Source organism: Salvelinus alpinus, chromosome 10 (assembly GCF_045679555.1).
Source record: "Salvelinus alpinus chromosome 10, SLU_Salpinus.1, whole genome shotgun sequence".
In the NCBI taxonomy this organism is placed as follows: Eukaryota; Metazoa; Chordata; class Actinopteri; order Salmoniformes; family Salmonidae; genus Salvelinus; species Salvelinus alpinus.
The window spans coordinates 14,243,603-14,258,194 of record NC_092095.1 but is presented as its reverse complement, the minus strand read 5'-3'; the positions used below and the strand labels follow the sequence as shown (position 1 = coordinate 14,258,194).

At 43.0% G+C, this 14,592-nt stretch overlaps 1 protein-coding gene across 3 annotated transcripts in view; it reads right to left on the bottom strand.

The window, feature by feature from the left end:
- Positions 1–3,581: 3,581 nt before the first annotated feature.
- Positions 3,582–14,592, bottom strand: part of LOC139531527 (aristaless-related homeobox protein-like) — a 31,671-nt gene continuing 20,660 nt past the window's right edge. Inside the window, exons 5-6 of one of the 3 annotated variants that reach the window (XM_071328037.1) lie at positions 6,046–6,260; positions 5,069–5,196 (exon numbers count right to left, since the gene is read on the bottom strand). In XM_071328037.1, coding sequence (XP_071184138.1) covers positions 5,171–5,196; positions 6,046–6,260 — 241 coding nt within the window. In that variant the 3' untranslated portion in view covers positions 5,069–5,170. Of the gene's footprint in view, positions 5,197–6,045; positions 6,261–14,592 lie in introns of all 3 variants that reach the window. The other 2 variants (XM_071328035.1, XM_071328038.1) reach the window with 2 other exon arrangements.

Sequence of the window (14,592 nt, the reverse complement as noted above, 5' to 3'; positions counted from 1 at the left end):
CATTTGATACTTGAAGCTTAAATAAAAGTAATATAATATTCTTGGTACGTTGATACATGTTTGTATGAACTGGCCTTTTCAATCAGCTGCTTGGTGGCTTCGAGCAGAGCTGCCCAAAACAAGGTTTGGTTTTTGCCCTAACACTATGGAGCGGATTCAATCAGCAAAGCTTGATTATGAGTTGGTTATTTGAATCAGCTGTGTGGTGCTCGCAAACAAACTAAAAGTGCAGGGGGGGGGGGGGGGGCATGACCAAGTTAGGGAAACCCTGGCTTAGAGGTGTGTGCCTCTAGTTTGTGTATGGCAACGGGAAGAGTGTGTTTCGTGTGTGTGTTTTCTAGTGTGTCTAAAGGACTCTATAGTCTAGAGAATATGTGCTGTGTTCTCCATCCTTCACTAGCTGTTTATAATGACACAATGATCATTTTTACTCCGTTCTAGTTCAATGAATCAGAAATCCCTTTTCACGCCAACTTCAGACTTATAGAACAAACTTTAAGTTGGCTCAACACTTTCTCTCCATTTATTTTACCATTTATTTAACTAGGCATGTCAGCTAAGAACAAATTCTTATTTTACAATGACGGACTAGGAACCGTGGGTTAACTGCCTTGTTCAGGGGCAGAACAACAGATTTTTACCTTGTCAACTCGGGGATTCAATCTTTCAACCTTTCGGTTACTGGCCCAACGCTCTGACCACTAGGCTACCTGCCGCCCCGTTCCCTACCCTTAGCATGTGTGTGTGCGCGGCGTGGTGGCAGGTAGCAGCGTGGTGGCATTACACGTGTATATGTATTAAATCACATAATGGAGGCAGTTTAACAGGGCTTGTTTTATTCTACTTTTACCAGATTAAATAATCAGTGACGCGAGAGTCTGATGTGCTTTGGCTTTTTTATTTATACATTCCATTCCACGAAACCCTGGGGAGGGGGGCGGGGCCCAAACATCACCGTGTCTTCAGCGGCAGCGACGTGGACGTCTATCTGGGTCTGTTCGTGAGAAAAGTCCTGGGTTTTTCAATAAGGCCTTGATTCCCAAATCCCCTCCCGAACGAGGTTGCGTTTTAATTCGACCTCGTCATAAGCTAATAAAGAGCGAACGAGACGTTGTAGGCCATTGTGTGTGTGATGTTAAGCTTTATTGGCGGCGTTGAGCAAAGCGTCGCACAAGGCCGTCTTTGATGAGGGAATTAGCGGCCTATTCTGTCCCTATTATTCATAGCGCGGTGGAACATGTAAGTACCAGGAAGGGTGTCAAAAGGAGAGCCGCTCCTATTGCAGAGTGTCCCCCTTGTTCGGCCTGAAAGGGCCGCTATGAGATGATAAACCGCTTAATACAGCCAGCTAATTGGATGAGAGCGAAGGAGAGCGGAGGGAATTAAGGGGAAAATAACCAGTGCCAGAGGCCTCGCTATTCACTCCTTTTATTCACCTCCATCTCATCTCTCTCCCAAACTCCTCTCATCAGTCTGCGTCGCTAGACCGAGGGGGAGGTGAGGTGGCCTCATCAAAGGGGCTTTAAGAGAGCCTCTCCCGGGGACGGGGTGAGGAGTGAGCCGGGTGAGGAGAGGACTGATTGGAGCTATTCTCTCGGAAAGGCTCGCTGGGAGATGGGATTCCTGGAGAAAACGGAAATCAGGGGTCAAATCAGTCCTGCAGAGAGAGCAGGGATGGAGATGATGAAAATGGGTGGGTCATTGTGGAAAGCAATTTTAGACATCTAATAGGCAACCTTTATAAGAAGATTGTGGTCGTGTCCATAGTCTCTTTTTTCTATTTGAAGATGTAATTTGATTGTATTCAGACACTATTCATAGACCTATCTTAAAAGAGAATTTTCATTATTCGATTTAAAGACCTAGCCTTTGGCCAATTCAAAGTCGTTTGAATCTCAGAGCCTATAGCCTATGCCCTCTATCCAATCTACAGGCCATCAGGCTATGCCAAGGCTACAGCCTATTGTGCGCGCACCCAACAACAAGTGAGAATTCATAGGACCCGGAACGCGCGCGCCCGTGACTACAACAACTCATTTTAGTCTTGTCGCTCTGAAAAGAAAGTGAAAGCCTCGAGCGCAGCGGGTCACCCGCCTCCTGCGAAGCCCCAGGCATTCCCCAGATATTAGGGGCAAATTGGTTTGCCATTCATTAGTAATGTGCACAATAAGATTAAAGCGCCCCGGACAATCTCATATAACATCCTATTTCAGGAGAATTTTCAAAACACTCAGAGTTCACGTAGAATGGGAGGGTTTTGGGCACACAGGAGAAAATTGGTTTCTTTTTTTATTTCAGTCATTCTTTTGCATAATGCCCCATTGAACGCAGAGAACGAGTGTGAGGTTGTCATGCGTGCTTGGCAAGTGAGACGGCGCGTAATGCGGGCTCGAGGCGGGTGCCAAGGGGTGTCCTTAGCGCGCTCTATGGGAATATTAAGTGTCGAATTAGAACTGATCCAGCTGGAGAAAGTTTAGATAATTTATCTCTGTCTTTCCCTCACTCTCTTTCCCCTCTCTCTCTCTCTCTTTCCCTCTCCCCCCCCCCCCCCCCTCTCTCTCTCTCCCACACACACCATCTCCATATTTGATTGCTTTATTATTCCCGCCCATGTGATCTGAGTTCATTCTGTCTCGGATTAGCAGGTGTAGAGCGAGACTATAAAAGAGGACTAAATTAATCCGAGAGGTAATTTCACGCGCTTTGGTCCGATACCATGGACGGGTAAAACGGGTGAGAATTACTTCGGTGAAAGGAAGCGCATTGATGGCCCCTAATAGAACCCTTTATAGGGATTTGGGGAATTAAGTCGTGGATAGAGGGATGGATGGAAGCAGGGAGGGAGGGGGAGGGGCTTTACAGCCAGTCTTTATGATTAAGTGATTTGTTACTTCATTAATGACAAAGGGACTCGCTTCCATCGACATGGCATTACAGATGTTAACACCAATTTAGCGCCTTTAAAAGTTTTTAAAGCGCGTTTTGTAAAGAGGGCCCCGGATAAAGTGGGCGATCTAATTGAAAACCCCTCGCCTTTGTCGCCCGTTTCACATGTGGGGATTCTGCTCATGAATATATGGGTCTGTATTTTGTCAACTCGGCTGGAGAGACCAGACGCACACAGCGACCTTGAATTATATCTGTCATTACTGCATCTAATCTATTTTCTCTTTCAGTTGGTCTGTCCAGTGTGGCTATACTCCCGTTCTCAGTTCCTCACATTCACAACTTCATCATGTTCTCCTCTGGTGAGCATCTCTTTTTTAAATTAATTTGGAAAACAATTCAAATGCATTTTGGACCTAATTCCAAACGACTTTTCAAATTTCACATGAATGTTAAATAATATTCATGAATTACTTATAATAAAGGTTAATTCGATATGAAATGCTAGTGGGTCAGAATCTACAAATTAAATGTTATAAAATTGCAATTTCACGTTAAATCGTCATTGAAACTGCATTAGAATCACTCTTTATGCTATAACTGTACTATTCATTGGCAAACAGAATGGAATCATACAATTGTTTGTTCTGAAGCTTTCATAAGCCTAGGTCTATCTATATCATTTCTAAATACATGCAAGACTTAAAACATCAGTTTCTTCATAACAATTTTATTAATAGTTCTATAATTCTATTTCACATGTTTAAAATTCCCGTCTTTTCTTCAGTTCTATAATGGATTGAGATAATAAGCTAAGCAATATTTAATTTCACCACTCATTTATTAAATTATGTTTTTTTTCTATCTATTATTAAACCAGGAAATGTACAATCACTTTAACAATAAAAAAAATCCTGCCCTGTTGGGAACATTTTTACATAGCACCCTGCACTCATTCTGTTGGGGAACAGTTTCGACAGAAATGATAATGTAAAAACCTATGATAGCTCATAACCACGGGGGATCTCTCAGGGCCACATCTAAATCCATACAACTTTACACCAAGTGCAACTTCTCAAGCATGGCCTCTTTTCAAATATGCAAGGCTATGTTCTGAAAATTATAATTTTTTTGTTAGTTTCCACCCCTCATTTTTTACAATAAAATTTACACCCGTTTACTTTTCTTTCTCAGTTCAGCCATAAGAGGCACAGGATAGAATCTAAAATGTACGTCATTTGTCCTTAAATTAAAACTAAATTTGCTGAAAGCCTGAAAATTATATTTTGTTTACTCCAAAATGATCAATCGTGTGCTGCTTAGTGATGTTGGGAACTGAAAATGAAGACAGGAGAACAAACTTGATGCAGGTTAGATTGAGCCAGTAGGTTCAGGTTGGGTTGCAGAGTAGGACAGGAAGGTCTGTGGACAGGTTGCTTTGGTTTGGATGGAGACCTCAGACTCTGCTTTGGCACTGGGTTCCCGTGGTGCACTGAATCAACTGTTTTTAGTTCTGGTTCCTGCTCTTTCTCTCGACTCGAGAAAGCATGTGTGTGTGTGTGTGTGTGTGTGTGTGCATGTGTGTGTGTGTCCAAGCAGCAGGTGTCATGGAGTTGACCCCCCTGAGTTCGTAGTGTTTAATCTGTCACAAAAAAGTGGACTTAGTGAAACAGGAAGCATGAGCTAGAGAAGGGGTTAACACAATATGGAGGTTCGTTGGTGTGTGTGTGTCAGGGGGATTTTTGATGAAATGGATCTATAGCTAAGGATTAAGTTCAATCAGGAGACCTGGAGGGGTGATGATGATGATGCTCTCTCACACACACACACACACACACACAAACAGCGCTCCGGGTTTGCCAGTGCTCTTTGAATTTGGTTGTGCTTTTTGTTTGGGGCTAAGAGGTATGGGGAAGAGGTGGGGGTGGGGCAGTTAGAAGATCAGAGTTTATGGGGTCAGAGGTTAGAGGTTAGGGTTGGATCCACCCACCACACCACTCCAGAGGTATGAGAGGTAAGAGGGGGACAGGTGAGGGACAAAAGGTTCAGCACACCTCCTTCCCTGGAGCTCCGCTGGGCAGGATGTGGATCTGGGTGATCTGGGCAGAGTGCTCTTTAGCCTTCAGCCTCAGAGCTGCAATACTGGAGGCCCTGCGGTCCGCTGCAGCCGAGGAGGAGGGCGATGGGGAGGAGGAAGGGTCGGAGAGGACCGGGGGAGGGATGGAGGGAGTCTCGACGGACGGGGCAGGCTGGCGGAGGAGTGCAGCAGCGGTGGAAGCACTGGTCAGAGGGCCCATACTGGAGAAGAGCCTGAGAGAGAGAGTGAGGGGGGGATGAGAGAGGAGACTGTTAGACCAGATTGTGATCACCAGCATTTTCACACCAGCGCAAATAAATAAAAAAAGACGATAAGGAGAGGAAGCGCCTTAAACTATTGAGATACTCGTGTTTGGAGTGTGTATTTCTGTTTCGGCACTTCAGGTACACGTGTTTGGAGTGTGTATGTCTGTTTTGGCACTTCAGGTAACAGCCTGTGTATCAACATCACACTCAGCTAATTACTGTCAACACTGACAAGGCAGAGTGATAATGTGTCTGATGCCATGTACACACACAGTCTCATGAGCAACGCTAAGGGCTGTAAACTAGCACACTTCCATCTTACTGAAACCAACAAAGGTAGACGTCGGGGGAGCCTGCTCTGTCAAATCAAATCAAAATGTATTGGTCTTGTACACAGATTTGCAGATGTTATCGCAGGTGCAGGGAAATGATCGTGTTTCTAGCTCCAACAGTGTAGTAATACCTAGCAATACAAAACAATACACACATAATGAAAAAAGTAAAACATTTACGAAATTAAGAAATATCAGAACGAGCTATGTCAGAGTCCGGAATATATACTGTATATATACAGTACCAGTCAAAAGTCTGGACACACCTACTCATTCAATGGCTTTTCTTTATTTTTACTATTTTCTACATTGTAGAATAATAGTGAAGACATCAAAACTATGAAATAACACAAGGAATCATGTAGTAACCGAAAAAGTGTTAAACAAATCAAAATATATTTTATATTTGAGATTCTTCAAAGTAGCCACCCTTTGCCTTGATGACAGCTTTGCACACTCTTGGCATTCTCTCAACCAGCTTCACCTGGAATGCTTTTCCAACGGTCTTGAAGGAGTTCCCACATATGCTGAGCACTTGTTGGCTGCTTTTCCTTCACTCTGCGGTCCAACTCATCCCAAACCATCTCAATTGAGTTGAGGTCGGGTGATTGTGGAGGCCAGGTCATCTGATGCAGCACTCCATCACTCTCCTTGGTCAAATAGCCCTTACACAGCCTGGATGTGTTTTGGGTCATTGTCCTGTTGAAAAACAAATGATAGTCCCACTAAGTGCAAACCAGACGGGATGGCGGATCGCTGCAGAATGCTGTGATAGCCATGCTGGTTAAGTGGGCCTTAAATTCTAAATAAATGGATGGTGTATCAATACAGGCATCCTTCCTAACTCAGTTGCCGGAGAGGAAGGAAACCACTTAGGGATTTCACCATGAGGCCATTGGTGAATTTAAAACATTTACAGAGTTTAATGGCCGTGATAGGAGAAAACTGTGTAGTTACTCCACAATACTAACCTAACTGACAGAGTGAAAAGAAGGAAGCCTGTACAGATACAAATATTTCAAAACATGGATCCTGTTTGCAACAAGGCACGAAAGTAATACTGCAAAAAAATGTGGCAAAGCAATTCACTTTTTGTCCTGAATACAAAGTATTATGTTTGGGGCAAATCCAATGCAACACATTACTGAGTACCACTTCAAGAATAGTGGTGACTGCATCATGTTATGGGTATGCTTGTAATCGTTAAGGACTTTTTCAAGATAAAAAGAAACAGAATGGAGCTAAGCACAGGCAAAAACCTAGAGGAAAACCTGGTTTAGTCTTCTTTCCACCAGACACTGTGAGATTAATTAACCTTTCAGCAGGGCAATAACCTAAAACACTAAGCCAAATCTACACTGGAGTTGCTTACCAAGAAGGCAGTGAATGTTCCTGAGTGGCCGAGTTACAGTTTTGACTTAAATCGACTTGTAAATCTATGGCAAGACCTGAAAATGGTTGTCTGGCAATGATCAACAACCAATTTGACAGAGCTTGAAGAATTTTGAAAAGAATAATGGGCAAATGTTGCACAATCCAGGTGGGGAAAGCTTTTAGAGATTTACCCTGAAAGGCTCACAGCTGCAATCACTACCAAAGATGCTTCTACAAAGTATCGGTTGTGAATATTTATGTAAATTAGATATTTCTGTATTTAAGTTTCAATACATTTGCAAACATTTTTAAAAACATGTTTTCACTTTGTCATTATGGGGTATTGTGTGTAGATGTGTGAGAAAAAAATCTATTTAATCCATTTTAAATTCAAGCTATAACAACAAAATGTCAAGGAGTATGAATACTTTCTTGAAGGCACTGTACATATAAAGTGAGTAAAACAGTATGTAAACATTATTAAAGTGTTCAATGACTATGTACATAGGGCAGCAGTCTCTAAGGTGCAGGGTAGAGTACCGGGTGGTAACCGGCTAGTAACAGTGACTAAGGTTCAGAGCAGGGTACTTATTTTTTTTTTGCGACTGTTTGATTTGGATTTGCATTTTTAATTGGTTGCAAGGTTACCAATGAAATTGTTTTACCTGGTGACGTTCGTTTCCCTATTTTCTTTACATTTTTTCCTATCATGGTTTATTCAAACAGTAATGTCCAATTGACCAAAAATCAACAAACTTTCTGAAGAGGAAACAACCTATATGAACTATATGTCTTTATGTAGCCGTTAGCGCCACTAATGCTAATGATGATGCTGATACTAATGATAATGCTAATGATGATGCTAATGATAATGATGATGCTAATGATAATGCTAATGATGATGCTGATGATAATGATGATACTAATGATAATGCTAACGATGATGCTAATGATAATGATGATGCTAATGATAATGATGATGCTAATGATGATGCTAATGATAATGATGATGCTAATGATAATGATGATGCTAATGATAATGCTAATGATGATGCTGATGATAATGATGATACTAATGATAATGCTAATGATGATGCTAATGATAATGATGATGCTAATGATAGCCTCTTGTCCATACATAAATAATTAAAGTCGATAAAAATAGGCTACTACATCAGAAAGCATGATTTGGTGACAGAGGATAAACTTTGGATTGTTTTAAGTCGCATTGCCTACAGTCAGAAGGGCCCGCAATTTGGACAGTGCGCGTGGCAAATACCACATATACAATTGTTGAGTTGCGACTGTCAGCCCCGTCCACGTCGATGTGGATGGGGCCATGCTCTCTCTGCTGTCTCCTGTAGTCCACGATCAGCTCCTGTATATTGTTGACATTAAGAGGTTATTTTCCTTGCACCATTCAGCCAGTGCTTTCACCTCCTCCCTGTAGGCTGTCTCATTGTTGTTGGTATTCAGGCCTACCACTGTTGTGTCAACAGCAAACTTAACGATTGAGTTGGAGACGTGAGCACGGACCTTTGTGGGGACCCTGTGTTGAGGATCAGCAACGGCGGACGTGTTGTTGCCTATCTTCAACATCTGGGATTGGAACATCAGGAAGTCTAGGACCAAGGTGCACAGGGCGGGGTTCAGACCCAGGGCCCTGAGCTTAGTGATGAGCTTGGAGGGTACTATGGTGTTGAAGGCTGAGCTGTAGTCGATGAACAGCGTTCTTATACAGGAAGACAGTCCTTGTGAGCTCAGTGTTGTTTTCCTCGAAGTGGAATAGTAAGGATGATTATGGATGCTGACGGTCACTAGTGTGAGGTGATGTTATAGAGGACAGTACAGGTGTGAGGTGGTATTATAGAGGACAGTACAGGTGTGAGGTGATGTTATAAAAGACAGTACAGGTGTGAGGTGATGTTATAGAAGACAGTACAGGTGTGAGGTGATGTTATAGAAGACAGTACAGGTGTGAGGTGATGTTATAGAGGACAGTACAGGTGTGAGGTGATGTTATAGAGGACAGTACAGGTGTGAGGTGATGTTATAGAAGACAGTACAGGTGTGAGGTGATGTTATAGAGGACAGTACAGGTGTGAGGGGATGTTATAGAGGACAGTACAGGTGTGGGGTGGTATTATAGAGGACAGTACAGGTGTGAGGTGATATTATAGAGGACAGTACAGGTGTGAGGGGATGTTATAGAGGACAGTACAGGTGTGAGGGGATGTTATAGAGGACAATACAGGAGTGAGGTGGTATTATAGGTAGAGGACAGTACAGGTGTGAGGTGGTATTATAGAGGACAGTACAGGTGTGAGGTGATGTTATAGAGGACAGTACAGGTGTGAGGTGGTATTATAGAGGACAGTACAGGTGTGAGGTGATGTTATAGAGGACAGTACAGGTGTGAGGTGGTATTATAGAGGACAGTACAGGTGTGAGGGGATGTTATAGAAGACAGTACAGGTGTGAGGTGATGTTATAGAAGACAGTACAGATGTGAGGTGATGTTATAGAAGACAGTACAGGTGTGAGGTGGTATTATAGAGGACAGTACAGGTGTGAGGTGGTATTATAGAGGACAGTACAGGTGTGAGGTGATGTTATAGAAGACAGTACAGGTGTGAGGTGATGTTATAGAAGACAGTACAGGTGTGAGGTGGTATTATAGAGGACAGTACAGGTGTGAGGTGGTATTATAGAGGACAGTACAGGTGTGAGGTGATGTTATAGAAGACAGTACAGGTGTGAGGTGGTATTATAGAGGACAGTACAGGTGTGAGGTGGTATTATAGAGGACAGTACAGGTGTGAGGTGATGTTATAGAAGACAGTACAGGTGTGAGGTGATGTTATAGAAGACAGTACAGGTGTGAGGTGATGTTATAGAAGACAGTACAGGTGTGAGGTGATGTTATAGAAGACAGTACAGGTGTGAGGTGATGTTATAGAAGACAGTACAGGTGTGAGGTGATGTTATAGAAGACAGTACAGGTGTGAGGTGGTATTATAGAGGACAATACAGGTGTAAGGTAATATTATAGGTAGAGGACAGTACAGGTGTGAGGTGTTGTTATAGAGGACAATACAGGAGTGAGGTGGTATTATAGGTAGAGGACAGTACAGGTGAGAGGTGATGTTATAGAGGACAGTACAGGTGTGAGGTGGTATTATAGAGGACAATACAGGTGTGAGGTAATATTATAGGTAGAGGACAGTACAGGTGTGAGGTGTTGTTATAGAGGACAATACAGGAGTGAGGTGGTATTATAGGTAGAGGACAGTACAGGTGTGAGGTGATGTTATAGAAGACAGTACAGGTGTGAGGTGGTATTATAGAGGACAATACAGGTGTGAGGTAATATTATAGGTAGAGGACAGTACAGGTGTGAGGTGTTGTTATAGAGGACAATACAGGAGTGAGGTGGTATTATAGGTAGAGGACAGTACAGGTGAGAGGTGGTATTATAGAGGACAATACAGGTGTGAGGTAATATTATAGGTAGAGGACAGTACAGGTGTGAGGTGTTGTTATAGAGGACAATACAGGAGTGAGGTGGTATTATAGGTAGAGGACAGTACAGGTGAGAGGTGATATTATAGAGGACAATACAGGTGTGAGGTGATATTATAGAGGACAATACAGGTGTGAGGTAATATTATAGGTAGAGGACAGTACAGGTGTGAGGTGTTGTTATAGAGGACAATACAGGAGTGAGGTGGTATTGTAGGTAGTGGACAGTACAGGTGTGAGGTGGTGTTAAAGAGGACAGTACAGGTGTGAGGACGTATTATAGGTAGAGGACAGTGTCATGACGTTGGCCTGGGGGTAGGTTTATGACAGTCATAAATACCTCTTCCCCCCCTTTTCCTCTCCCTACTCTACTGATGTGACATTAGAAAACCCCTTTGGTTAACATAGAGATTCTGGGAACATCAGAAGTTGGGGGGAAATGAACTATATTCTGGTAATCCGACCAACTGAACATATGCGGTGGTACTTAAGGTATATTATGTCAGTTCGGTTGCCCTCTGGCACATTCTCATCAATGATAGAATGACATAAACTCTACTGTGGAAAGTCTGCACATCAGAGGTATCGGATTCACATGGAATTGTTGTTTAATTCAAATGTTTGAATATGAAATTATTTTTGAAGAGATTAAATGTAATTTTAGCTTCCAAATGAGAGATTTGGGTTTTCATAAGTTTAGTGCTCTGCTCAACCAGTGGTCCGCCCCTGTGAAGAGACATGGGTTATAAACTTTTCAGACACACCCCTCTCCCTCCACTATATAAGCCATTGACGAAAATGTAACTTCCTGTTCCGAGGATGTGAGGACGACGGTCCGATGTCAGAATGGTTCAGATAACATGTCAACTACAGAACTAAGCCAACCTCAGCATGAGCTTTGGTTGCGAATGGTATGAACTTTGAACTCTTATTCACTATAGAAGTGATACCTCCTAGACGTTGAGTTAGCAACAGCAGCTGCAAACGTAAATTAGGACAGACAGAGTATCCAGTCTACCACCCAGCAGCAGCAGCAGAGACATTCTTCAAAGGACAACGGACCCGGTTGGGCAACACGGCCTTCCATCTACCACCAACCTACCGAAGCACAGCTCAGAGTAAATATTTATTGCATTTTCCTTTTCCAAATGGGCGGTAATTTAGAATGCATAAGATATTGTATTTACGATAGCACAGCTTCGCCCTTTGTTCCTCAGTCTTCCCGCTCTTTTACTCAAACCCAGCCCCTTTTATTTTGTGTAACAAGCTGTCATATCTGTTCCGCCCGCTAGGGACGTTTTCCTATGTGACGTAATTTGTAATCAAGTTATGATTAATTATGTGTATGTGTGATTAGTTAGGTATTTAGTAAATAAATAATTAAACCCAATTTTGTATTGCTGATTCAACTTGTTAGCCAGGGTTCGTGACGATAACCAAGAATTTACAACTTTCAGATGAGACTGAATTAAGGTGACGATTAATATTGACTGCTATTGATGTAAAATATTACTAGGTCTTCAAAAGTTTATTCAGAAGATAACAGCTCTATAAATATTATTTCCTGGTGCCCCTCCTCTCTAGTTAATTACATTTACATGATTAGTTCAATCAGGTAATATTAATTACGGAGAAAGGTGGTATTATAGGTAGAGGACAGTACAGCTGAGAGGTGGAATTATAGGTAGAGGTCAGTACAGGTGTGAGGTGGTGTTATAGTGGACAGCACAGGTGTGAGTTGGTGTTATAGAGGATATTACAGGTGTGAGGAGCTGTTATAGAGGACAGTAGAGGTGTGAGGTGGTGTTATAGAGGACAGTACAGGTGTGAGGTGGTACTATAGGTAGAGGTCAGTAGAGGTGTGAGATGGTATTATAGGTAGAGGTCAGTACAGGTGTGAGGTGGTATTATAGGTAGAGGACAGTACAGGTGTGAGGTGGTATTATAGGTAGAGGACAGTACAGGTGTGAGATGGTATTATAGGTAGAGGTCAGTAGAGGTGTGAGATGGTATTATAGGTAGAGGACAGTACAGGTGTGAGGTGGTATTATAGGTAGAGGACAGTACAGGTGTGAGGTGGTATTATAGGTAGAGGTCAGTACAGGTGTGAGGTGGTGTTATAGGTAGAGGTCAGTACAGGTGTGAGTTGGTATTATAGGTAGAGGACAGTACAGGTGTGAGGTGGTATTATAGGTAGAGGTCAGTACAGGTGTGAGGTGGTATTATAGGTAGAGGACAGTACAGGTGTGAGATGGTATTATAGGTAGAGGTCAGTACAGGTGTGAGGTGGTATTATAGAGGATAGTACAGGTGTGAGGTGGTATTATAGGTAGAGGTCAGTAGAGGTGTGAGGTGGTATTATAGGTAGAGGTCAGTACAGGTGTGAGGTGGTATTATAGGTAGAGGTCAGTACAGGTGTGAGGTGGTATTATAGAGGATAGTACAGGTGTGAGGTGGTATTATAGGTAGAGGTCAGTACAGGTGTGAGGTGGTATTATAGGTAGAGGACAGTACAGGTGTGAGGTGGTATTATAGGTAGAGGTCAGTACAGGTGTGAGGTGGTATTATAGAGGATAGTACAGGTGTGAGGTGGTACTATAGGTAGAGGTCAGTAGAGGTGTGAGGTGGTATTATAGGTAGAGGACAGTACAGGTGTGAGGTGGTATTATAGAGGATAGTACAGGTGTGAGGTGGTATTATAGGTAGAGGTCAGTACAGGTGTGAGATGGTATTATAGGTAGAGGACAGTACAGGTGTGAGGTGGTATTATAGAGGATAGTACAGGTGTGAGGTGGTATTATAGGTAGAGGTCAGTACAGGTGTGAGGTGGTATTATAGGTAGAGGTCAGTACAGGTGTGAGGTGGTATTATAGGTAGAGGACAGTAGAGGTGTCAGGTGGTATTATAGGTAGAGGTCAGTAGAGGTGTCAGGTGGTATTATAGGTAGAGGACAGTACAGGTGTGAGGTGGTATTATAGGTAGAGGACAGTACAGGTGTGAGGTGGTATTATAGGTAGAGGACAGTACAGGTGTCAGGTGGTATTATAGGTAGAGGTCAGTACAGGTGTGAGGTGGTATTATAGGTAGAGGTCAGTAGAGGTGTGAGGTGGTATTATAGGTAGAGGACAGTACAGGTGTGAGGTGGTATTATAGGTAGAGGACAGTACAGGTGTGAGATGGTATTATAGGTAGAGGTCAGTACAGGTGTGAGGTGGTATTATAGAGGATAGTACAGGTGTGAGGTGGTACTATAGGTAGAGGTCAGTAGAGGTGTGAGGTGGTACTATAGGTAGAGGACAGTACAGGTGTCAGGTGGTATTATAGGTAGAGGTCAGTACAGGTGTGAGGTGGTATTATAGGTAGAGGTCAGTAGAGGTGTGAGGTGGTATTATAGGTAGAGGTCAGTAGAGGTGTGAGGTGGTACTATAGGTAGAGGACAGTACAGGTGTAAAGGTGGTTGTATAGGTAGAGGACAGTACAGGTATGAGGTGGTGTTATAGTGGACAGTACAGGTGTGAGGTGGTGTTATAGTGGACAGTAAAGGTGGGAGGTGGTGTTATAGTGGACAGTAAAGGTGGGAGGTGGTGTTATAGAGGACAGTACAGGTGTGAGGTTGTGTTATAGGTAGAGGACAGTACAGGTATGAGGTGGTGTTATAGTGGACAGTACATGTGGTTGGTGGTGTTATAGAGGACAGTACAGGTGAGAGGTGGTGTTATAGGTAGAGGACAGTACAGGTGAGAGGTGGTGTTATAGGTAGAGGACAGTACAGGTGTGAGGTGGTATTATAGGTAGAGGACAGTACAGGTGTGAGGTGGTGTTATAGGTAGAGGACAGTACAGGTGTGAGGTGGTGTTATAGGTAGAGGACAGTACAGGTGTGAGGTGGTGTTATAGGTAGATTACAGTACAGGTGTGAAGTGTTGTTATAGAGGACAGTACAGGTGTGAGGTGGTGTTATAGGTAGAGGACAGTACAGGTGTGAGGAGGTGTTATAGTGGACAGTAAAGGTGGGAGGTGGTGTTATAGTGGACAGTAAAGGTGGGAGGTGGTGTTAAAGAGGACAGTACAGGTGTGACGTGGTGTTATAGAGGACAGTACAGGTGTGAGGTGGTGTTATAGAGGACAGTACAGGT